The 21,600-nt window shown below is 48.9% G+C and overlaps 1 protein-coding gene across 7 annotated transcripts in view; it reads left to right on the forward strand.

The window, feature by feature from the left end:
- Nucleotides 1-21,600, forward strand: part of Msi2 (musashi RNA binding protein 2) — a 360,249-nt gene that overhangs the window by 293,061 nt on the left and 45,588 nt on the right. For all 7 annotated transcript variants that reach the window (XM_087910114.1, XM_087910115.1, XM_087910118.1 and 4 more), the window contains exons 8-9: nt 686-768; nt 18,421-18,535. In XM_087910114.1, the coding sequence (XP_087766240.1) occupies nt 686-768; nt 18,421-18,535 (198 nt within the window). The remainder of the gene's footprint in view (nt 1-685; nt 769-18,420; nt 18,536-21,600) is intronic.

The following is a 21,600-nucleotide window of genomic DNA, read 5'->3' on the forward strand; positions in this document are numbered from 1 at the left end:
AAGGGGCAGGAGAGTAGAGAGAGGCACGCAGGATGCTGAGCGGCAGTCGCCTGCCAAAATTCTTTAGTGCAGCTTGTCTAGTAAAGCCGGCCTCCAGCCGAGTAAATACAGTGGCTAGCTGACGGGCTGACAGCAGGCATCAGACAGTCTTAAACTGCCCCAAATCCACAGCGTGTTTGAAGCGGCAGTAGCAAAAGGATGCCCGCACAGAACAGAGGCCTGCAACTTTTAATAGTTCCTTCCAGGCCTCAGGATGTCCTGATGAGGTATTAGAGGAAGTCATTCAGGAAGAAAAGGACCAATAACCGCCTCCGCGTGGAGGCCGACCCGAGGGCTAGCCATCGAAGCTCACAGAAAGGACCAGCAAGGCCCCGCAGAGATCCAAGAGGCTCTCTGTAGCCCACAAGCCTGCCTCCGCACAGTGCCAGACCCTTGTAAATAGCAGACAAGTAAATTTCTTGTTTGCTTCGGGGCAAATGTAAGCCACACGGTGCCTGCTGCATGTGGGTGGAATCCCGACTCTCGCCTCACTGTTGGAAAGGGTGCTGGGTACCAATTGGATTCACTGCCTAGACCACAACATCCCCATCTCCCAGCCCATCTGGAGCCTTCCCCAACTGCAGGCCACCCTGCACGTCCTGCAGAAACCAAACTCACTCCACCTGTCTCTTTCTCCTTCCTTTAGGGTTTGGCTTTGTCACGTTTGAGAATGAAGATGTTGTGGAGAAAGTCTGTGAGATTCATTTCCATGAAATCAATAATAAAATGGTAAGTCTGGAGGGATGGCCCTGGAACCGGGAGTCCTGTCTCTGTGTCACATTCCTCTCTTGTGAGTGACAGCGGCATCAGTGTCGTGCATGCAGTGGACAGAGAGAGGCACAAGGGCTAGGCTGTCAGCCTTCAGCCCCGTTAATGGCAGCCAGTGGAAGAAACAATAGCCAATGAACTCTTACTGAAGGGCCAGTTGGAACTGTAGTGCCAGTACTTGCCTTCAGAAGGTTGAGGCAGGAGAACCGCCACAAGTTCAAAGCCAGTCTGGTCCATGGAGTGAACTCCAGGCCAGCCAAGAATATGTAGTGAAACCCTTTCTCAAAAAGCCAAAAATAGGCCAGGCATGATGATGGCGCACACCTTTAATCCCAGCACTTGGGAGGCAGAAGCGGACAGATCTCTGTGAGTTTAAGGTCAACTTGGTCTACGTGGTGAGTTCCAGGACAGCCAGGGCTATATAGAGAGACCTTGTCTCAAAAATGCAAACAAAAAGTCAGAACTAAGCTGTGGAGATAGCTCAGACCAGAGTACTTGTTTGCAAACCTGAGAACCCAAGTTTGATCTTCAGAAGTCCTGTAGAAATGCTGGGTATGGTAGTCACTCTTAGAATTCCAGCACTGGAGAAATGGGCACAGGCAGATCCCCAGGGCTGACTGACCAACTGGTCTACCCTAGTTGCTAAGTTCTGGGCCAGTGATAGACTCTTAAAGGCAGGGACAGGGGCCACTTCTGAGGAAGAACACCGAGGTGGTGGTCATCTGGCTTGCGCTCCGGCACACAGTCACGCACATTACCATCTACACACACACCCAAGGCCAAAGTTAATTAATAAAACAAAACAAATCAAAAAAGGTATTTAGGCTACCCTACATAGCTGAGACTGTAGCTCAAAAAAAAAATAATAGAAAATTACCAGGTTTTGGAGCTGTTCATCTGACCGTGGAAACCACTCTGTTATAGTGACCATGGCTTCTACATACATGAATTTCGTGTCTGTGGATCATGGCACCCCCTTTCCTCCCCTCCAACACAGAACCCAGTATTCAGGGAAAGCGCTCTGCATTTTGCTGCATACTCAGCTCTCATATTTTAACCATTGAATAATATAAAAGAGCATTTTCAAATCTTGAACCTTATAAAAAGCAGGCAAAGACAAGGCATGCTGGATATACTCCGCAGACTGGAGCTTACAGCCCCCTGATTTCAACCGTGCTTTAAAAAAATTATTTATTTATTGTCCTCAAACTCAGAGATGCTCTACCCCTGCCTCCTGAGTGCTATGATTGAAGGTATATGTTGTCCTCCAGCCATGCTTTTGATGGAAAGCCCTGGAGGAGCCGATCTCAGATAAGGTTGGCCGAACTATTTCTCTTTCTGCCCTCATATCAGCTGCCTTCTTCCCTTTCCTCCTAGTGGAGGAAGCCTCAGGAGAAGGGGAGGTTTCACTCCTGGAATTCTATGGAGCCAGGGAGTCCGGCCCCAGAACTGGCCACCAGAGGGTGCCATGCCTTGTGTGGTGTCTGCCCGCTATTTCTCCCATCTCACACTCCTCACAGTTGACTGTGGGGTGACAAACCCTTTGTTGGTTCTGGAAAAAAATGCGAACTCACTCAGCAGGTGTTTCTGGATCCATCTGCAGGTCTCCAGAGCACAAACATTTTGGTTGGCCAGCAAAGCCTTCGACCCAGAGAGAAGAGGGTGGGTAGTCAAATGTGGGCTCCAACCGCAGCTGTGGCTTTGATATGTTCTCCCTTTTGTCAAAACATCCCCTGCTTCTGAAACATGCATTCAAATATGCACTGTATACTGGTCTGATATGTGTTCACCAACTTTAGATTCAATAATAGAGCTTTTAGTGTGGATAAGATCAAAGCAATCTGCTTAGCATGTGGTGCTACAGGCTTGATTCAATATTTGACTTGCTAATTTTTTCCCAGGGCACTAAAATAATATTGTTCATATTGTTCCTAGCCATCATATGCATCCGAAATGAAAATAGTCTTTCTTTGCATAGGGTATGTCGGAAGCATCTGCACAGGCATTAACATGGTGTGAGGGAGGCAGGCGTGGGAGCACAGCAAGGCTCCTTCTTGGGCTTGTCCTCCTGGTGTCATTGCCCTCCAGTTGACACCTCCCTCCCCACCTTAGGTCACTGTTGGTTGTTTCCTAAATGAGAGAGGTGGAAGGCCTATACCTGTGTGCAGATGCCTTGTTGAGCCTCTCCAGAGCTTGCTCCTCCGAGGGAGGTTGTTGGGCACCAGGAAGTGGAAGAAGCAGCAGAGGGTGCGGACGGGTGCCCTTCTTGCATTCCCAACAAACTGTTGGGAAGGGCGCAATAAAGGCAAGAGGTGAATCCCATGGTCACCATTGGCAGACTTTAAGTCTATGATACAGGATGGGAAAAGTTTTATCATCCTCTTGTCTTAGTGGGGAAACCGAGGCCCAGAATTGATCCCAGGGCTACCCAAGTGAAGGAGCATAGATTTTGAGCTTCCAGGGTGCTCAGTGAGCTGTGTAGACTCTTCTGTGAGCTTGGGTTGAGAGGGTAACCCCCAGATGACCAGAGTAGGGGGATAAAGACACATTGAATGAAAGAGAACCTGTGACTGCCTAGGAGCCGGAGATGCTGGCAACCATTTCCCCAGGCTTCTCCCACGGATCCGTGCCACTCTTCATGTAGGTGGCACTGGCTTGGTGGTGACTGTGGCTTTGGGATGCCTCTAGTATAAGATGCCTGGTTTCCTCTATCCTGGGCCTGTACTCGTCCTATAAGAAATAAGCAAACTCGGAAGTAGCCAGGGAAGGGAAGGCATGGGGACAGAGTAGTTCAGATTCCAGACTTTAGGGTGCGAGTGGGAGTTCTTAGCCTAGCCCTACCCAGAGGAGGAGTCAGAGGTTCTGGGGAGTGGGGGCAGAGGCAGGTCCCTGAGCCCCAGCAAACGGAGCTAAGCCTGTCACTTTCCGGAGCTGTTGAAGACTGGGTGTGCTATGGTAAATGAAGGGGTTCACACAGTGTTTGCCGCAGGGTGGAGGCCTCACTGTCATGAAGTCTCTTCCTTCAATGAAGAAAGGTAGAATATAAAGCAGGAAAAGGGAGCTGGTAGAGGAGCTTGTAGCCTGAGTTGCTTTTGGATTCACCAAGAAAGGAAAGCGTTTAAACCTTGCTGTGGACGGAATTTGAATGAGCCACCCAGAAAGACAGAGAATCGGGAAGACCTCTAAGCTGGGGCCATTGCTAAAGGGACAGGAGGGTTTGCTGTTCTGTGCTGTGAAGCTGGAAAGGACAACCCCACGTGACCCCTTAGCGTACCTGTGCACCCACTTTCTCACATTTCCAGGTAGATGAGTCTCAGCCATGATTTACAGAGGTAGGACTTGAATCCAGGACCTCTGGCTCAATGGCATGCAGCTGGCATTTGCCGGACTTAATTCGGAATAGGGAAAGGAGTCAGTAAGGAGCTGACCACCTGACTCAAAGGAGGCACACATAGTTCCCAGTGCCATTTCTCCTCTAATTTGGTTAGCGAATCTCATGAGCGCTTTAAAGGCTCTTCAGCGTCTTATAGCTATGGCAGGTGGAGGAGCCTGAGGAAGAGAGGGTCATAGAACAGCCTCCTACCTTGAGATTGCCTCCAGGGTGGGACAGAGGTTTGGACAGGAAGTCTCCAAACGGCACTTTCCGTTACAGACTGCAATAGCTACAATTATAGATTGTATACGTTTTGGTTTCTAGACACTCGCTCAGGGCGTCTTGCCTGATTTGATCACCACACCTTTTCTGGTATAAACAAAATCAAACCATTTCCCACATTTTACCGAAGGTCAAGGCAGAGACAGCAACTGCCCAAGACCACACAGCCAGCAAGCGGTAGTCCCAGAATTCAATACCAGGAAGCTGCACTCCTGAGCTTATGATCAAACCCATAAGACTCGCCTTCTACTCTAGACCAAAACAAGCTATCGTGATGGTCTTCAGCCTCCCGTGGCCACTGAGCCCCTTTCTCCCTCAGCCCCTGTACTTTCTTCATCTCCTACTTGAAGGCCAGATTCCCAGCCAGGGAAAATGACCAAGTTTGAGTTTAAGGGTCCTGCCCAGTCATCCATCCATCCAGGCCTCTTCCCTTGATCCTTGGGGCCTGGTAGAGAGCTGGTTGCCACTCAAGCTCAAGGTCCATCCTCCGAGAGCTGAGATTCAGCCCCCGCCAGAACAAACACACAATTGCAAGCACGGAGCAGCCTCATGATTCTCTCTGACCACTCTGCGGGTGCAGCTAATAACGCCTCCCATGGCGGCATGCCCCTGATTGAAGCAGCCCCGTAGCAGCAGGGACACCTGCTTGATTAGTCAGTCACCAGAGCTCAGCCTGCAAGCAGCCTCCTGATGTGCCAGGCAGCCACAGGGAAGGAGGTGAGAACTGACGTAGAGCCAGTTTCTGGGTTCCTCAGAGGCCTGGTGCAGCCCCCATCTCACAATGGTCTTGGAAAGACGCTGGTATTTCAATTGTGTAAGAATGGAGGATGCGATGTGGAAGGTACCAGGGTAGAGCCTTCTATACCTCATGCACAGGGAGTTGGTGTTTCCAAGCACCATGCTGGCACAGATAATGCCACTGCCAGTCCGCCGAGGGGCCCGCCAGAGCTCAGTGGGAAGGAGGGACTTGCATGATGGGATGTTCACAAGTAGAACTGAAATTTGTTTTGTCATTTTGTTTTAACCTTTGTGGGTTTTGAAAAAAAATTAGTTACCTATTTGTGTGTGTGTAGATGTGAGAATGCCATGATGCGTGTGTGGAGGTCAGAGACAGCTAGAAGGAATCAGTTCTCACCTTCAAGTGGAGCCCAGGGATCCAACTTACATTGCCAGACTTGGCGGCAATCACTCTTCCTCCTGAACAAGTGTCACAATAAGGAAGGGAGGAGGTTAGGGAAGAAAGACAGGCCTGGGGATTAGAGTTTAGTGTTCCTTTTTCCTGTAAGGCACTTACACAATCTGCCAAGCAAGACATGGGTATAGCCTCTGTCTTGGATTGAATGGAAGTCTAGCAATCCCCCCCACCACCACCATAGTCAGCGGCTGTTCCCAAAGTGGCAGCCTGTGGGAGCAGGTAAGGAATTCGGGGTCTCTGGCCCTCCTAGTCAGGCAGTGCTTCGTGTGCACCTTTAAGATTTGAGGGAAGTCCCGTGGAGGACGTTCACTAATGATGGATACCACCCAGTGACAAAGGTGTGTGAGAATGTAGAGGTGGGACAGGACACCTGGCTCAGCTTGGGACTCATCCCCAGCATCACTTGGCAGGCCCTTTCCCATGAGAGAAAGATCAGTTAACCCTGGAACCTCCCAGATCCCAGATCTCCTCTCTGCAGAACCATTCCTTTCTGCATTGACCGTGCTATGAGGCACACCTCCTGGGGGTAAGGGTTAGATTCTCCTGTCCCCATGTAAGAACCTGCTGGGTCATTTAGAGACACTGAGAGCTTTGAAATCTGAGAGAGAAGCCCAGACCTAATGCTGGTCAGTGCGCAATTCCCCCATCTGCCTGTACTTGCTTCATCCCTCGGCGTTCAGATGCAGCCCGAGTTCTGTTCACGGTCCTAGAGGCCTTGCCTACTCTGTGGTCACACATATAATCTGGAAGGGTGGCAGGAATCCAGCTCTCCTGAAAATACTCTCACTGACAGCAGGTGACAGCAAGTGACCTCCGTTTGGCCTAAGCCAAGGGCCAAGCTTTCTGTAAAGGGCCAGATAGTAAATATTTAAGGCTTGAAGGACCATATGGTCTCTGTCATAGCTATTCAACACCACCATTGTAGCCAAACACAGCCCCAGACAGTATGTAAATGCGTGGGTGTGCCTGTGTCCAAATAAAACCTAATTTACAGAAACAGGATGCTGCTGGCTGGATTTGGCCTATTGACCATTATGTGCAGCTGAGACCTAGACTAGCTTCAGAGCAAATCCAGTCAGTGTGGGTGCTAACTTGCCTCCAAGGCCCTGAAAAAGGGGTTTTAGCTTAATGATCAATCAGTCTTACCATACAATAGTGCTTTGTGAAGCAGAGAAGAGAGGGTGCCCCCAGCAGACAGTGGGTGGGGCTTGAGGAAGCGACATCCTGTAGGGAGCACGTCTTTCATAAGAGAGCACCCAGTCATAAGCAGGAGAGAATGAAGCAACGGTCAGAGGGGGCCTTCCACCCCGTCCGCCTCCTTGGTGGATGACACCACAGACCCGCCCTGCTCAGCATCCCACAATCTAGTGCACTGCCCCAGACTAGTTTCGTGCCCCTGGGTAGGTTAACTTCTGTGCTTGTCCATCTTAAGACAGGGACACGTGGGTAACTACTGCAGAAGGCGCTGTGACTAAGGGTTACCCGGGGTTTTGAAAGAGATCAGGCCATACCCTGCTTCATCATAGTGATTGATTTTTTTTTAATATCATCATCGTTTTCAGAATCATTTTGATTGAGTAAATCAAAATTGAGATCCTCAGGGAAGAAGGCCACAGGACCAAGCAGGACTCGTTCCTGAGTCCCCGTGGGAGATCGGTGCTCCCGGAGCCTCTGACTGGAGGTGGCTCCCAAGCGAGGAGAGGGTCACGGCCTCTGGGACAGAGGAGCCGAATCCCGAGATGGGATTCTGGGTTTTTATTTTTGTTTTTTAAGATTATATTTCATTTTGTGTGTGAGCATAAGTGCAGTCCAGTAGAAGCCAGAGAGGGCGTTGGGTTCCCTGAAGCTGAAGTTCCAGACCCCGTCGTGAGCCTCCTGGTGTGGGTCTGGGAATGAAACTCAGATCCTCTGACAGAGGCCCTCTTGAGCATTAAACCATCTCTCCAGCCCCATGACATGGGGTTCTATAGGTCCTAGGAAAACTGAGTCAGACCCTTTGGCTGACTCGTTCCGAAGAGTTTCCAGAGAGCCCACTTCCAAGAGCAAGGCTTGTTGTGGTCTGCAGCCTCCCCTCTTCAGCTCAGAGCACACTTGGGGGACCAAACAGAGCACTGAGGAATGAGGCACTGCAGGAGCATGGCCCCGGAACCTCCCTAGGCCAGGGTCAGCATCCCGTCCTGCTCCTGGCAGGGTGCCTGGTGACACAGCTCTTATTCTCCCCTTCAGGCCTCATCCTCCTCCCCAAAGACTGAGAGCTCAGTCAGGAACCAGCCCAAACCAGTGGGGGTGGGGCGTGGGAGGAATTAACTGGGCTTCTGTGTTCACGATCCTATTTGTGGCATCCTTCTCGCTCGTAAGCTAATTTTAGCCATCCATTCTGCTCCTGTTGCCATTTATAAAGCGAGAATGTCAAATGCGATATTAAACAAGCAGGATGAAGGCAAAAGAGGAAATGGCAGAGAAGCATTTAATAAATGAATCCCATGTTTACGTGGGAGAGGGAGAGATCCCGAGCCCTACGCCATCACACACGCCTGTATGCACACGCCCATTTGTGTACAGCCTCTGCTAATGGGAGCCAAACAATTTATGTGTTGGGGGCAGCCTGGGGGAAGTGAGGGCGGTCTGTGGGAAGTGTGTGCTACTCTTTAGGCAGAAGTAATTTAGCCTGCAGGGAGGGGACCTCCCAGTCAGCGTCCCGGCCCATTTGCCCTTCATCGGTCCTCTAGTCAGGTCAGTGGGAGGAGGTGGGGGGTGAGGACGGGATGCTGAACCTCTGGATTTTCCACACCTGCTCAGCTGGCACGGCCCCCACCAACTCGCAGGGCATGAATTCTTGAGAGGCGAGCCCAGAGAAACCTGCGGAAGAAGCCCTCCTGGGTCTTCTCTGGGCTTTGAGACTTCTGCGGGGGGGGTCCTCTCTTTGACCTCTTCCTGCAGCTGCTCCGCCCCACGCCCCACATCCAGGGAGCTTCAGGCTGCTGCTGAGGTGGTGCCTTCCCTGTCGTCTCTGCTGCACGCTGAAGTGAAACCAGCTCTGGGCTGGGGTAGACACCCACTCTATCTTACAGCCAGATTTGGACACCTGCCGGGGGCCGAGCTTCCTCTTCACTTTGAAATGCCCTTGCAGGTGCCCGCAAAAAAAAAAGAACAGCTGCTGCGTCTGCCGTCAGCTCTTTCCTCAAATAGTACAGCCTGCCAGCTCCCCTTACACACCTTGCTGATGAATGCAGGGAGCTGGGATTACCTTGGTGGTGGGGGTGGAAGGGTCCTGCAGGTGGGAGGGGCAGCTGCTTTTGGTCTTGCACTTTGAAATCAAAATGAGCGTGGGTATGAACTGGCTTTATCTTCTTCAAAGGTTTTCCTGTGGGCTCTGCGGAGAGCAGGGCAAGTGTTAGGGTCTTTTCCAGGGTAGGACTTTGTAGGATTGGTCTGTAGGCTGGGCCCCCGTGGGATAGATGCTATTGTTAGGCTCTGCCTTGCAGATGAGAAGTCTGAGTGCAGAGAAGTTAGCTGTGCTCGGCCCCAGAGCCCAAAGGTAGCGCCGAATCAGAGCAGGGAGCTGTACTTGAGACTGCTCTCCGACACACGAGACCCGCCCTGCCCTGGGACTAGGGTGCAGCTGTTAGGGGGCTTGTCTCAAGCAGCACTGGAAACTGGAGGCGACTGGCTCTACTTCACCTGTTGCCCAGACTCTCAGCACCCCCAGAAGGAGTCACATTCCCTTGGGCTCCGCTCCATGTCCACACACTACCTGCCATGCTCGGTGCTTCATATTGCTGGTTTATGACCTACTTCACTTTGCCATCGCCAGCTTTAATAAATCCACTAAGCAGAGGAAGCAGTGGATGAAATTAATCCTGTAAGTGGTGAGGAAATGAATTCTGGAAGCTGGCGATGGGAATGATTTTGCGGAAGAAATAACATCAGATTGGCCCTAGGGGGCTGTAGGGGAGCTAAGAGGGCAGGACCCAAGGAGGGAGCTGGGGTTTGGAGTTGGGAGCCCTGTGACTGGATCCTGGTTGTGGTCTGGAGAAGTAGGTTGTTTTTCTTTCAGTATTTTTGTCAGAGAGGAGGCCAATTAGGCTGTTCCACCAAGTAAATGCAGCCCATGTGCAGTAAAGTGATTGAGAGCAGGGGACACTGTGTGAGGACTCCGTGTGTTACACACTCTACTGAATAGCTGCTATGTATGTTTATTCTATGATGCATGGAGATATATTACACATTACACATGCACCTGTGTACACACATGCATGCACGCACACACATACACACACGCATGCACGAGAGTATTTCAACTGCCCAGACACATGAGAGTATTGCACCTGCCCACAGGTGGATAGAATCACACACACACACACACACACACACACACACACACACACTCACGAGAGTATTGCACCTGCCCACGGGTGGATAGAGTGATGCTCGAGCGCCATATTCTTTCCTTCCCTGAATAACGTACAGAGCCAACTCTGCAAATCAAACTGATTCTGGTGCTTCCTACCCGTGGGTCCAGGTCGTTTATGTCCAACATGTGTCTGAAGGCAGATGGCACCACTGGTTGACTTTACCTCTTCTGCTGGCACGCCTACGGCTGCCTTTACTGTAGTGGCATCATGAGAGCGCCATGTCTGTGAGAACCTCCTACTAGTCAAACCAGATGGGCTACCCTGTACAGATGGTGTCTCTGGTGCTTGGCAACCTGATCTCTGGGTCTTGGTATGAACTTAGAAGGGCCCCACCAAGGGTCTCGCTTTCATGGGGTGCTCAGAAAGGCCTCTGATGGGAACTGATGAGAAGACAGTTTGACAGTGGCTAGGAAGAAGTAAGGTCTCTGCCTTGAATGGCAGTAGTTGTGTGGGGAAGAGGGAAGGAGTCTCTGGAGGTGGGCCCATCTGCCCCTGCCCTATGGGGACAACTGTGTGACTGCCAGATTCTGGGGAAATCGTGGGTCAGCAAAGAAGTTGGCTTGGAGCATCAGATGAACAGGGTGCACCTGGAATCTCTAGAACCAACTAGGTGGGAAGGGCCACTTGATTTGGGAGGAGGCCAAGCTGATCCTGGGCCAAGGCCCAGCCAGGCCTCTTGGGGCTGTCAGGAATCTCTATACAAAGACAGGCACCACCATGTAAGCTATGGGACAACCTCCCCTGGGCTCTCTGTTCCCCTCCCCTTCCTACCAGCCAGACAGTCAAGGTCAGTATCTGCTCACTGGGGAGTTTTATCCTTTGAAACAGGCCTCTGGCTTCCTTGAGAAGCAGTTTTATGATGCGCACACTGGCCCCTTCAGGCCAGATAGCCTACACACACACACACTTGTTCGGGGTAGTACATCAAGGCCACGGGTACAGCTCTTGGCTTCCCCTTGGCCCTGGGACTGCATGCTGACAGGACTGTTTGTGAGGAAGCACAGAAAACAAGTTTTTCACTCCTTCAGAGATCAGCTTTTTTCTCGGACTCCCTGGCTCTCCCCCCACACACCACAGATGCCCAGGGTTTGCAGGGACTTGAAGTTGTTGCAGGAGCAGCCATAGGGAAGCCTTGCCCATAGAAACTCCAGTGTCTTTCTTCCAGCAGTACTCCTTGACTTGCCCTGTGCCTTTAGGCAGACCTCAAATCCAGACACAGGCTATTGGTGTCTGAAGGCTGGGCCTCTTTCCAGTCTAAAACATAGCACATGCAGGAAACAAGGGCACATACTTATGGTCTTGGTTCCTTGAGATGCTGAGATAGGAAAATCATGAGTTCAAGGACAACCTTACTACATAGACAGCATAGCACTACCCCTTCCCTTTTTTGAACATTTTATGTGCATTGGTGTGAAGGTGTCAGATCCCCTAGAACTGAAGTTGCAGATAGTTGTGAGCTGCCATGTGGATGCTAGGAATTGAACCTGGGTCCTCTGGAAGAGCAGCCACTGCTCTTAATCACTGAGCCATCTCTTCAGCCCAACTACCCTTTTTAATAATAGATAGATGTATTGTGATAAAGGGGCATCATAGAGTCCATAAGCAACAGGATTATGAAAGCTAGATTAAAGTACCATGTCCCTGTTGAAATTGGCAACTGTTCTAGTTACGTTAAGAAATTGTCCCCACCTTTAGAACTTGCAAACCACGAAGTTTGCAATTTAGTCTCAGATGATTTTAGGATTTTCTTTTCTTGGAATGCTGGGGATCACCAGAGCCATGTGTGTGTCCAAGCACGAAGTCCAGCCCTTGGTCTTTAGCATGCTCTGGAATGGGAAACACAAACCCATCCCTACACCTCCAGGTACAGATGTGGAGTGTGTGCAAATGCTGGGTGGGGGTGTCAGAATGCTGGCAGTGATCAGTGTTGGTCAGAGGATACCAGCTGGTTTTTGAGCTGTCTTTGCAACTTTTCTGTAAGTTTGAAATTATGTCTGTGTTTTAGTTAGGGCTTTCATTGCTGTGAAGAGACACCATGACCATGGTAACTCTTACAAAGAAAACATTTAATTGAAGTGACTCACAGTTTTGAAGGTTCAGTCCATGATCATCGTGGCAGGGAGCATGCATGGCAGCATGACTGCATGCAGACAGATACGGTCCTGCAGCCCAGAGTCCTTAAAGTCCTTCTATGTCTTGACTTAGAAGCAATAGGAAGTTAACTGTCACACTGAGGGAAGCTTGAGCAAAAGAGACCTCAAAGCTAACCCTCACATTGACACACTTCCTCCAACAAGGCCACACCTCCTAATAGTGTCACTTCCTTTGGGAACCATTTTGTTTCAAACCACCATGGAACAAGTTAGAAACATAGGGCTGGGGTATAGCTCAGTGGAAGAGCGTCTACCTAGCATGCACAAGGCCCTGGGTTTGATACCCAGCACTAGCACCAAGAAAGAAAGAAAAAGTGAGAAGACGAGGAGAAAAGAAGATAAAGCAAACAATAAACCCATGGAGAACTACCTCCTATTTGTATCTAATGTCCACGAAAAGCCACAGAGGCCCATAGTGCTACAGTGGAAAGGGAGCTTGTATGCTCTGCCCACTGCCCTGTGATGTCAGCAGACTTCGGTGCCCACTACCTGGAGAACTCAGCCAGCAGGCAGCAGGATGGTAGAACGCCTCCCACCCTCCTGTCCGACCTCTGCACATCAGTGACTTCAGCCAGCACCTAACTCTATGATGGCCGTTCGGGCTCCATGTTCCTGCTATTTACACTTTGTGTCCCATCCTCCCTCACTGGCTCTGAGCTGGCACATGGTAGAATGTGGTAGAAGTTACATGGTGTGAATTCCAATACCCAGTTAGAAACTTACGCAGAATCTCTTGGAATGTTCGTACTGTCACAAGGCCAGATGCCTGGAGAAGCTGTAGGTGGTATTCCTTCGGCAGCCTTGGACCCTCAGCTTAGTCGAGACTTTTCCTGACTTCAGCCCTAGCCACCATCTGACCACAGTTTCATGAGAGAACCCGGTACCATCAACTCAGAGCTCTGAGGATCACAACCAGTGGTTCTGAAAAGCCACTGTGTTTGGGGACATTTGGTGTACGGTTGTTGATGTCTGGAACAGATGACCCCAAGTCTGTGACCAGAACCAAAGAGGTCGATTGGGTTTTCCTGTTTGGTTCTGGTTTTCCCTCTAGGTCTTGGGTCAAGCTCTCTGGCTTGCCGTAAGTACAGGAGATGATAGCCCGTATGAGGTCTGGATCTAATGACAGAAGTGACATTCCCAAAAGTGACGCAAGGCAGTGTGGTGTTCAGAGAGCATTTGCCTGCACCCTTGGTGAACAGGAGAGTGGAAGTCCTCTGAGCGGGGGTTCACCTTATTTATTGGTGGATCCCCCACATCCCAACTCTGAGCTCTTCCACATCACAGAGTTAATCCTCCTGAATCTCCAGGGGCAGGGAGTGGGGACAGTCTGTGCAAAGAGCCGTCTGGACCCGAGTAGTCTTTCCAGAAGTTCTCACTGCTGGCCTGAGCAGGCTCCCTGCTGTTTCCAATGCCTCTGCTGTCACTCAAAGGCCCAAGACAGGCTGAGGCCCCAGAGAGTTGGCATGCCATGGCCTCTGGCCCTGAGTGCACTCGCTGTGACAGGGCGGGTGGCTGACAGAGCTCCTGTGGTGGGTGCTGCCAACATGCCACCAGTAAAGACAGCAGAATTCAACCCAGCTGCCAGCCCTGCTCAGCTCTGGGAAGAGTAGGTGGGTTTATTTAAAATACTCCCATTACAGTTAGTTAACCTTTATGTTCCCTAAATGAAAATTGTATAAACCTGAAATTTCCGTTGATCGGGTTGCCTAGGAACAGGCAGGAGGTTTTCATAAGACAAAGCAATAGATTGCCACCGATAGGGCTGTTAGGAAGTGAGCTGGTTAGCAGCATTATTCCCGTCCTTGTGTCAGCGTTAGGTAATTATCTGCCTGCCTGCTCAGGGCACGCCCATCTTCCTGTGCTGGGGCAGCTTCCTGCAGAAGAGACTTCTCAGCCTGCAGCTCCCAGGATGGGGGCCCAAAGGCAGGGTCTAGGGCTGATCACCATGCCTGAGCTACGAGCAGAAATCTAAAAGACCTGATGTGGTTGAACTTAATTTGTTTTTAATCATCTTTCTCCACCTACATGCAAGAGAAATTCCCCCAGTAACCCTATTCATGGCAGGCTATTACATTGTTTTATGAAAACATGTAACATGCAGCCACTACATGGCAGGAGACTTGGGAAGTAGTAACAGAATACACCGTAATTTTTGTTTTTGGTTTTTTTGAAACAGGGTTTCTCTGTGTAACAGCCCTAGCTGTCCTGGAACTAACTCTTGTAGACCAGGCTGACCTTGACCTCAAGAGATCCTCCTTCCTCTGCCTTCCAAGTGCTGGGATTAAAAACATGCACCACTACTACCCGGCCCCTACACCATAATTTTTAAGCTGAACTAAGGCAACTTAGTAGTTGTAGATCTTTTAAATATTTTTAATACAATATACACACTTGGGTTTTTTGTTTGTTTGTTTTGTTTTCTTCACAAGGTCACTGTCATTTATGTTTGTCTTCCTGTAGTTAGGGTAACTACTGTCCTGGTCTGCCTGGGACCTAGGAAGTCCCCAGTACCAGTACCTCATGGCCAGTGTTTTGATGGCATTTGACCAGACTCCACTTCATCAGTAACCTGGTAGTTCTGTTGTTTATTTGTTTAAATTTTTTTTAAAGACTTTTTTTGTGCGTGCATGCATGTATGCTTGCGTGTGTGCATGTATGGTTTTTCTGAGACAAGATTTCTCTATGTAACAGCCTTGGCTGTCCTGGAACTCACACTGTAGACCAGACTGGCCTCAAACTCATAGAGATCCGCCTGCCTCTGCCTCCTGAGTGCTGGGATTAAAGGCGTGCGCCACCACAGCCCGCCTTAAAGATGTATTTTATTTTATGTATCTGTGTGTCACAAGTATGCCTTGTACCTGCAAAGGAATTATGGATGTTTGTGAGCCACCCTGTGAGTGCTGGGATTCAAACCCAGATCCTCTTCAAGAGCAAGTGTTCTTAACTGTTGAGCCATCTTTCTAGGCCCCATCCTGTTTTTTTTTTTTTAAATATTACTCTGTGTATGTGTATCTGTCTGTCTGTCCTTGTCTGTGTGTGCCCTGCCACACATGGGAAAGTCTTAAAGGACAGTTGGCAGCATGTGGATTCCAGGGACAGCACTCAGGTGGCCAAGCTTGGTGGCAAGAGCCTTTATCTACTGAATCATCTCATCTCACCAGCTCCAGTCCCTGTGTTGAATTGTTGTTGTTGTTGTTGTTATGCCTGGCAAACGGCCACATTCGTAGACCCTCACAGTACAAAATCCTACTTGTAGGATTATTAGATCAAAAGATGGGATCATAGTAGGTTTTTATATATTACCAGTTGCCCTTGGGAAAAATCCAAGTGCTGATTTCTGCCTGTTGTGCGTTGAATATGAATCGGGCCGTCCAGCTCATATATTTGAACACTTGGTCCCCAGCTGGTGGTGCTATTGGAGAAACTTTAGTGGACAGAACCTCTCTGGAGGAAGTCTGTCACTGGGGCAAGCTTTCAGTTGTTTTGCTTTGTTATTCTGTTACAATTTATCTGTGTGTGTGTGTGTGTGTGTGTGTGTGTGTGTGTGTGTGTTTGTCTCTGTCTGTCTATGTCTCTGTCTGGGGTGGGGCAAAAGCACACACACACACACACACACACACACACACACACACACACACAGGTGCCAGATACCCTAGAACTGAAATTATAGGAAGTTGTGTGTGCCCTGGACTCAAAATTTAGCCCTCTGGAAGGACAGTGTACATTTTTTTTCTTTCTAAGACAGAATCTCACTGTGACTTCCTGACTGTCCTGGACTCACTATGTAGATCAGGCTGACCTCCAGCCCACAGAGATCTGCCTGCCTCTTGTCTCCCAAGTGCCAGGGTAAAGGCTTGCACCACCACACCCAGTTTACAATACATACCCTTAGCCACTGAGCCTCTCCAGGCCCCAGGCTTTGATACTTACATAGCCCAGCCCCTCTTTCTGCTTGCCCTTTGCTTCCTGGCTACAGAGGAATATGGCTAGCCACCTCGCAGCTACAGCCATGCTCTTCTCCACCAAAGGCTGAGCCTGTGTGTGCGCATACCACCGCGCGTGTGTGGTGATCAGAAGACAACTGTGGCTGCTACTTCCTGTCCTCCTACCTCGTTTGAGACAGAATCTGCTGGTTTTCCCCTGCATACACTGTTTTTCTGGCCCACAAGCTTCCAGGAATTCTCTCATCTCCGCAGAGGACTGCTGGGGTTACAGATGTGCAGGCCACACATCCATCTCTTCCGTGGACTCTGGACATTGAAACTCAGGTCCTCATGCTTGTGTGGCACATGACTTCACCCATGAACCATCTTCCCAGCCCCCCCACCCCAAAATACTTTATTCTAAAGCTATGTGCTTCTTTATGAACTGCTTGTGAAGTGCCTGTTCATATCTTTTAGCTATTTCTCTTTCACCTTGCTCATTTCTTCTAATCAACAAAACAAAAGCCTCTTTATCGTGAGCATATCTGTCATGCGTGTTGAGTCCAGTTTTAAAGATATTTGCAGTTTCCATTCTTTAAAGAGCAAGACTAATACCTGTCACATGGTTTCAGAGTTATTATTTTAGGTCAGCATTTCCCCTTGATCGCTAAATAATTTCTTTTCTTTTTTCTTTGTTTTTTTGTTTGTTTTTGGAGGCAAGACCTTCGTACATAACCCAGGCTTTCCTCGCGCTTGTAATCCTCCTGCTTCAGCATCCCAAGTGCTTAGATTACAGGCATGCACCACCACTCCTGGCTTTATAATTAGTACTAAAAACACTAAGTTTTTCTAATTGGAGTATCTGGGATGAGCATATCTCCAAAATGGGTCCTCTGTGTAGGTCCGCCTTTTAAGCAATGCATACTGCACACAATCTAGCTCACTCTGGCTGCCTCAGACGCACCATCAGCAACGTAATCTCCTGTGACACAGTGATACCCCTGGCAGCTGCTGAGCCAAGTGAAGCTTTTGCGCCTCTCCCATATGTCCCGAGACTGTTTTTAAATAAGATACCCGATTCTTCTTCCTCTGTCACCGTCAGGCCCCCATGCTGTCCCTGTTGGCTGCTCTAAGTGCCCCGCTTTGCCCCGCAACGGCCCATCTTTATCAGCAATGGGCTTGATTTACAGCCGACGGTGCTTGTTAAATTTGCCTGTAAACTAAAAGCAAGCAATGTTGAGCAAGCTCAGGCAGTCCCCTCAAACCAGGCAGGAGCTTCTGCGGGCCGCAGCTTTATTTGCCGGAGTCTCGGTTTTTTTTTTATTGCGCATCTTTATTGATGTCGGAGTGTGTGTGCCCTGGCGTTCGTGGAGGTCAGAGGACCAATCTGAGACTCCGTTCTCTCCTCCCACTTTGTCAGTCCCAGAGAATGAACTCCGGTCATCGGGGTTGAGAGGAAGTGACTTTAACCACTGAACCATCTCCCTGGCCCAATGGTTTTTATTGTCTATAAGTAATCTTGTTCAGTCACTGACCTCTGGATGCATATTTAGAGTAGGATCGGGAGATTCTGGAGGCAGAAGATAAATGGAAAGATTAGCAACCACTAAAAGACATGAGTGCTAAATGCAAAACAAATAATCCATTGGAGCAGAGTCTATGTGAGATCTCGGGACTCCCTTGGGTAAGGCCGGTGGTCAATGTAACACCTGGCTTCAAGGCCTTTGCCTGCTGGGGGTGGAAGGTGGCATGTTACTTCTGAGCCTCTGACGTTCAGTGGTCTCATCTGGGAGATGGAGCCAGGACTGAGTACCTTCTCTGTTTCATAAAAAAGGGTCTCTCATGGCCTGATGTGAGGAGTCCCTGGCCTTCAGGACCATCAAGGAATCTGTCTGAAAGGCCCAACAACCATGAAAGACGGTTATAATTGCTGCTGCTGCTCTTACCCCAGGCCCATCCATCAGCGTTGCCGCCGCCTTAGCCATCACGCTTACGGCACCAGGTTGCAGCCCCGCGTGTGTATCTTTAGCTTGCGTCCTCACTGCCCTTCCAGAACCTAATTTCATCCTTGTAGGTTTTTCCAATGCAGGATTTGCACAAGTGGTGTGGCTTCTTAAATATTTATTCTGCAGGCCGTTTGCTCAGCGCAGCTCTTTTTACAGTGAGTAAGGAGCGGGGCTGAAAATAACAGCCCCGTAACCCGATGGGTTCGGCGTCTGACATTTACGTGGAATTCATTTGCATCTCATTTGTCCTCCTTTCTGTTTAACAGGTAGAATGTAAGAAAGCTCAGCCGAAAGAAGTCATGTTCCCACCTGGGACAAGAGGCCGGGCCCGGGGGCTGCCCTACACCATGGATGCGTTCATGCTTGGCATGGGGATGCTGGGTGAGTCGGCACAGGTGTGGGGATGGGGAGCACAGTGGACTGCGGTGAGGGTTGTGGCAGCCTGTACAGCCCACTGAGTCACTTCACAGTCATTTAACGCACCTGAGCTCCATTTACCTGCGTAAGCTGCTATTAACTCAACTTCTAGTGAGGGCAATAGGTTCCTCTTTGAGACGGTCAGACAGTCAGTTGAGATCCATGATGTGCTTGAGACTGTCTGTCCATGCCCTTCCTCAGACACAAAACAGGACTGCCATCCCCTCTCAGCCTTCTTGGCCCAGTGAGCATTCCTAAGACCTAAGAACTCCTTGGTGGCTTAACTTGCGTGGACTCAGGCTATATTTTTCTAAAACTTAGGAGAGGCACTGGAGGGTGGCAAAGGGTGGGCACTAATCCTGTCTATTTAAATGATTAACATTTTTCTCTTGGGATATCAAAATTTGCATTTAAATGGATGTTTTAAATAGCCTGTTTTACTCTTTATTTGCAAAAAAAAAAATGATGAAAGACAAAGTGTGTTTGTTCTGACTAAAAATGATCTCTCCTGGCTTTTAGAGAAATTGAGTTGCATATTATGCCCCTTTCCTTAGAGGTATCTCTGTCCGCCCTGCGTAGATAATTGAAAATCTCACCGCTTAAATGGCATGAAAGATGGAGAAAGCGGAGGAGATACGTAATGGTGTGGGTCGCAACAATAATTAGAAATTTCAAGGCGAGAGAACGGTATTTTAGTGCAAGTTATTGTGTGTCGGGAAAATACTAATTAAATGGGATAAATGGTCGTTAATGGTAAAATTCCATTCAGGCACACGAGCTGTCTAGTTTTAATGGGTTTTCATTTGGCTTGGCTAAGAGTCCCTCTTCTATATTGTATGATAAGCTCTTTGTATGTTTTCAGATGTGCTGCTGTTTAAATCACTCCTGGCTTAGTTTTAAAACTTTTCGTGCCCTTACAAAGAATGGTATCTCCTTGTCTGAGAAAAATAGCCTGGGCAGGTAAAGCTATATTGAAGAACTTTAAAGACAGAGAATGGTGCCATTGAGAATATTTTTTAAAGGGCCAGTCTATTAATTCTCCTCAGATTAATTTTTTTAGGCTTACCAGAGTTTACAAGGAAAAAAAAAATCTATTTTCGTTCTTTAGAAACTGCCTGCGTGATTCTAACACTTACCTAGAAATAGAAACATGAAAGAAAAGAAAATGTTTTTTTTAAAAAAATAGCAAGAAATCAGAAAACACCAGTTTGACTATAACCCAAAGCACTTTATAAAGCTATAGTAATTAAAACAATATGGTAGGGCTGGAGTGCGGCTCAGTTGGTAGAGTCCTTGCCTAGTGTGCCTGAAGTCCTTGCATCAAACTGGGCATGAGGGTACACACCTGTGAACTCAGCACCTAACTCTCAGAAGTTGACTGTGTATCGAGCTCAGGGACTATCCTAGGCTAGAAAAGACTGTCCCCAGCTTCTGCTGGCTTGACCCCACTAATTTTCTGCTTAGCAACAGTGTGACAGCTGTGTGTATTCAGTAGACACTGCTTGACTGCTGAGTTTGGATCTCTTCCAGGCTGGCCGTTTACAGCGCCACACTCCCTGGGGTTGCTGGACAGGGGCAGCTGCTGAGTGGTAGCTTGTCAGAGAACAGCCATGTTCTCCGTCCTCTCTCAGGACGGGAATCAGTGGCACGTCTGCAGCTTGCTGCTACTTAGCTGTGCAGGTGGGAAGATTGGGTATGGTAAATATATTTTTGGCATCCCACACTTTGTCAGTCTGTGGTAAGTTTATCACGGTGTAACTCCACTGTCAGCTGGAAGGACACATACTTGCTAGAGAAAATTAAAGAGTCTCCATAGATCTATATACATAGAAGAGCACATCCGTGTGTTGTATTTGCTGCAGGCTTGTGGAAGCCATAGGCTTCTCACCAAACTTGGAGCTCACCAGTTCAGCTAAACTGGCTAGCCACCAGGCCCCAGGAATCCTCCCGTTGGCTTCTGAGCACTGGATTTAAATCCGACACCTCCCATTTTTATTTGACTGCAGGTCCTCATACTGGTACAGCAAGCACTTAACCAACTGAGCCATCTCCCCAACCCTGTAGTTATTACTTCTAAATGATTGTTAAAACCATTGAGAATGTAATGATGTTGCTCTTTGGCAGACTACTTAGCTCTTAATATATAGGCACCCTCGATTGCCTTCCTGTCCCTGATGGCACGCGGTGGTCCATAGGCCTCTGGCTCTTTAGGAGGAGTTAGGAGGAAGACTTCCTCCTCCCTAACTGCTTCATTGGTTGCGTGTCTGTCCTCTAACGCCTCAGTGTGGCCTGGGGTAGCCTCCTCTTTGGGTAGGGCCGCGACCTCCATAGTGCACTGTTTGCATATCAGTTCTGGAACCCATGCTGTTACTGCCCTTAACAGTTTGGCTGATGAGCTTAGCTCCTACAGGAAAATAAAATGGGAAAAAAAAATTAATTCACTGAAGAGCTAGGCTTGGTGACGCATACCTATTATGACCCACTTAGGAGGTACAAGTGGGAAGATCGGCAGTTCAAGGTCATCCGTGGTTGCGTGGCAAGTCTGAGGCAGTGTGGACTATGTGAAAACCCTGTTTGAAAACCAAACGAAGTCACTGTGAATGACCAGATAGAGTGGTGCACAGCTGTAGTCCTAGCCCTAAGGAGGCTGAGGCAAGATCCCAGGTCATGCCCACTCTGAGCTATATCGTGAGACCCTGCAAAATAAATACTCATTAATGAAGGTAGTTTCTAAGGAGAATATTTAAAAGCAAACCTGTAAGGCACTGCTGTCAAAAGTCACTCATCCAACGTTTGTTTAGCAAGTGCCAGCATGAGAACCTTGCCTCCAGTCCCAGTCAGGAGCTGAGACAGACATGCTGGTCTCATGACTGGGACATCATGTGACTAATTTTTAAAACCTTTCGGGATCTTCACCATCCTTTAAGTGGTCTCAGAAAAGGGAAGCTGGCAAACAGATGGGAGTGTGGCATTTTTTCTTGATTTCTCTTAGTATTGCTGCCCACATCCTTGGGGCAAATGCAACTTAT

Source organism: Myodes glareolus, chromosome 9 (assembly GCF_982192425.1).
Source record: "Myodes glareolus chromosome 9, mMyoGla1.1, whole genome shotgun sequence".
Lineage (NCBI taxonomy): Eukaryota > Metazoa > Chordata > Mammalia > Rodentia > Cricetidae > Myodes > Myodes glareolus.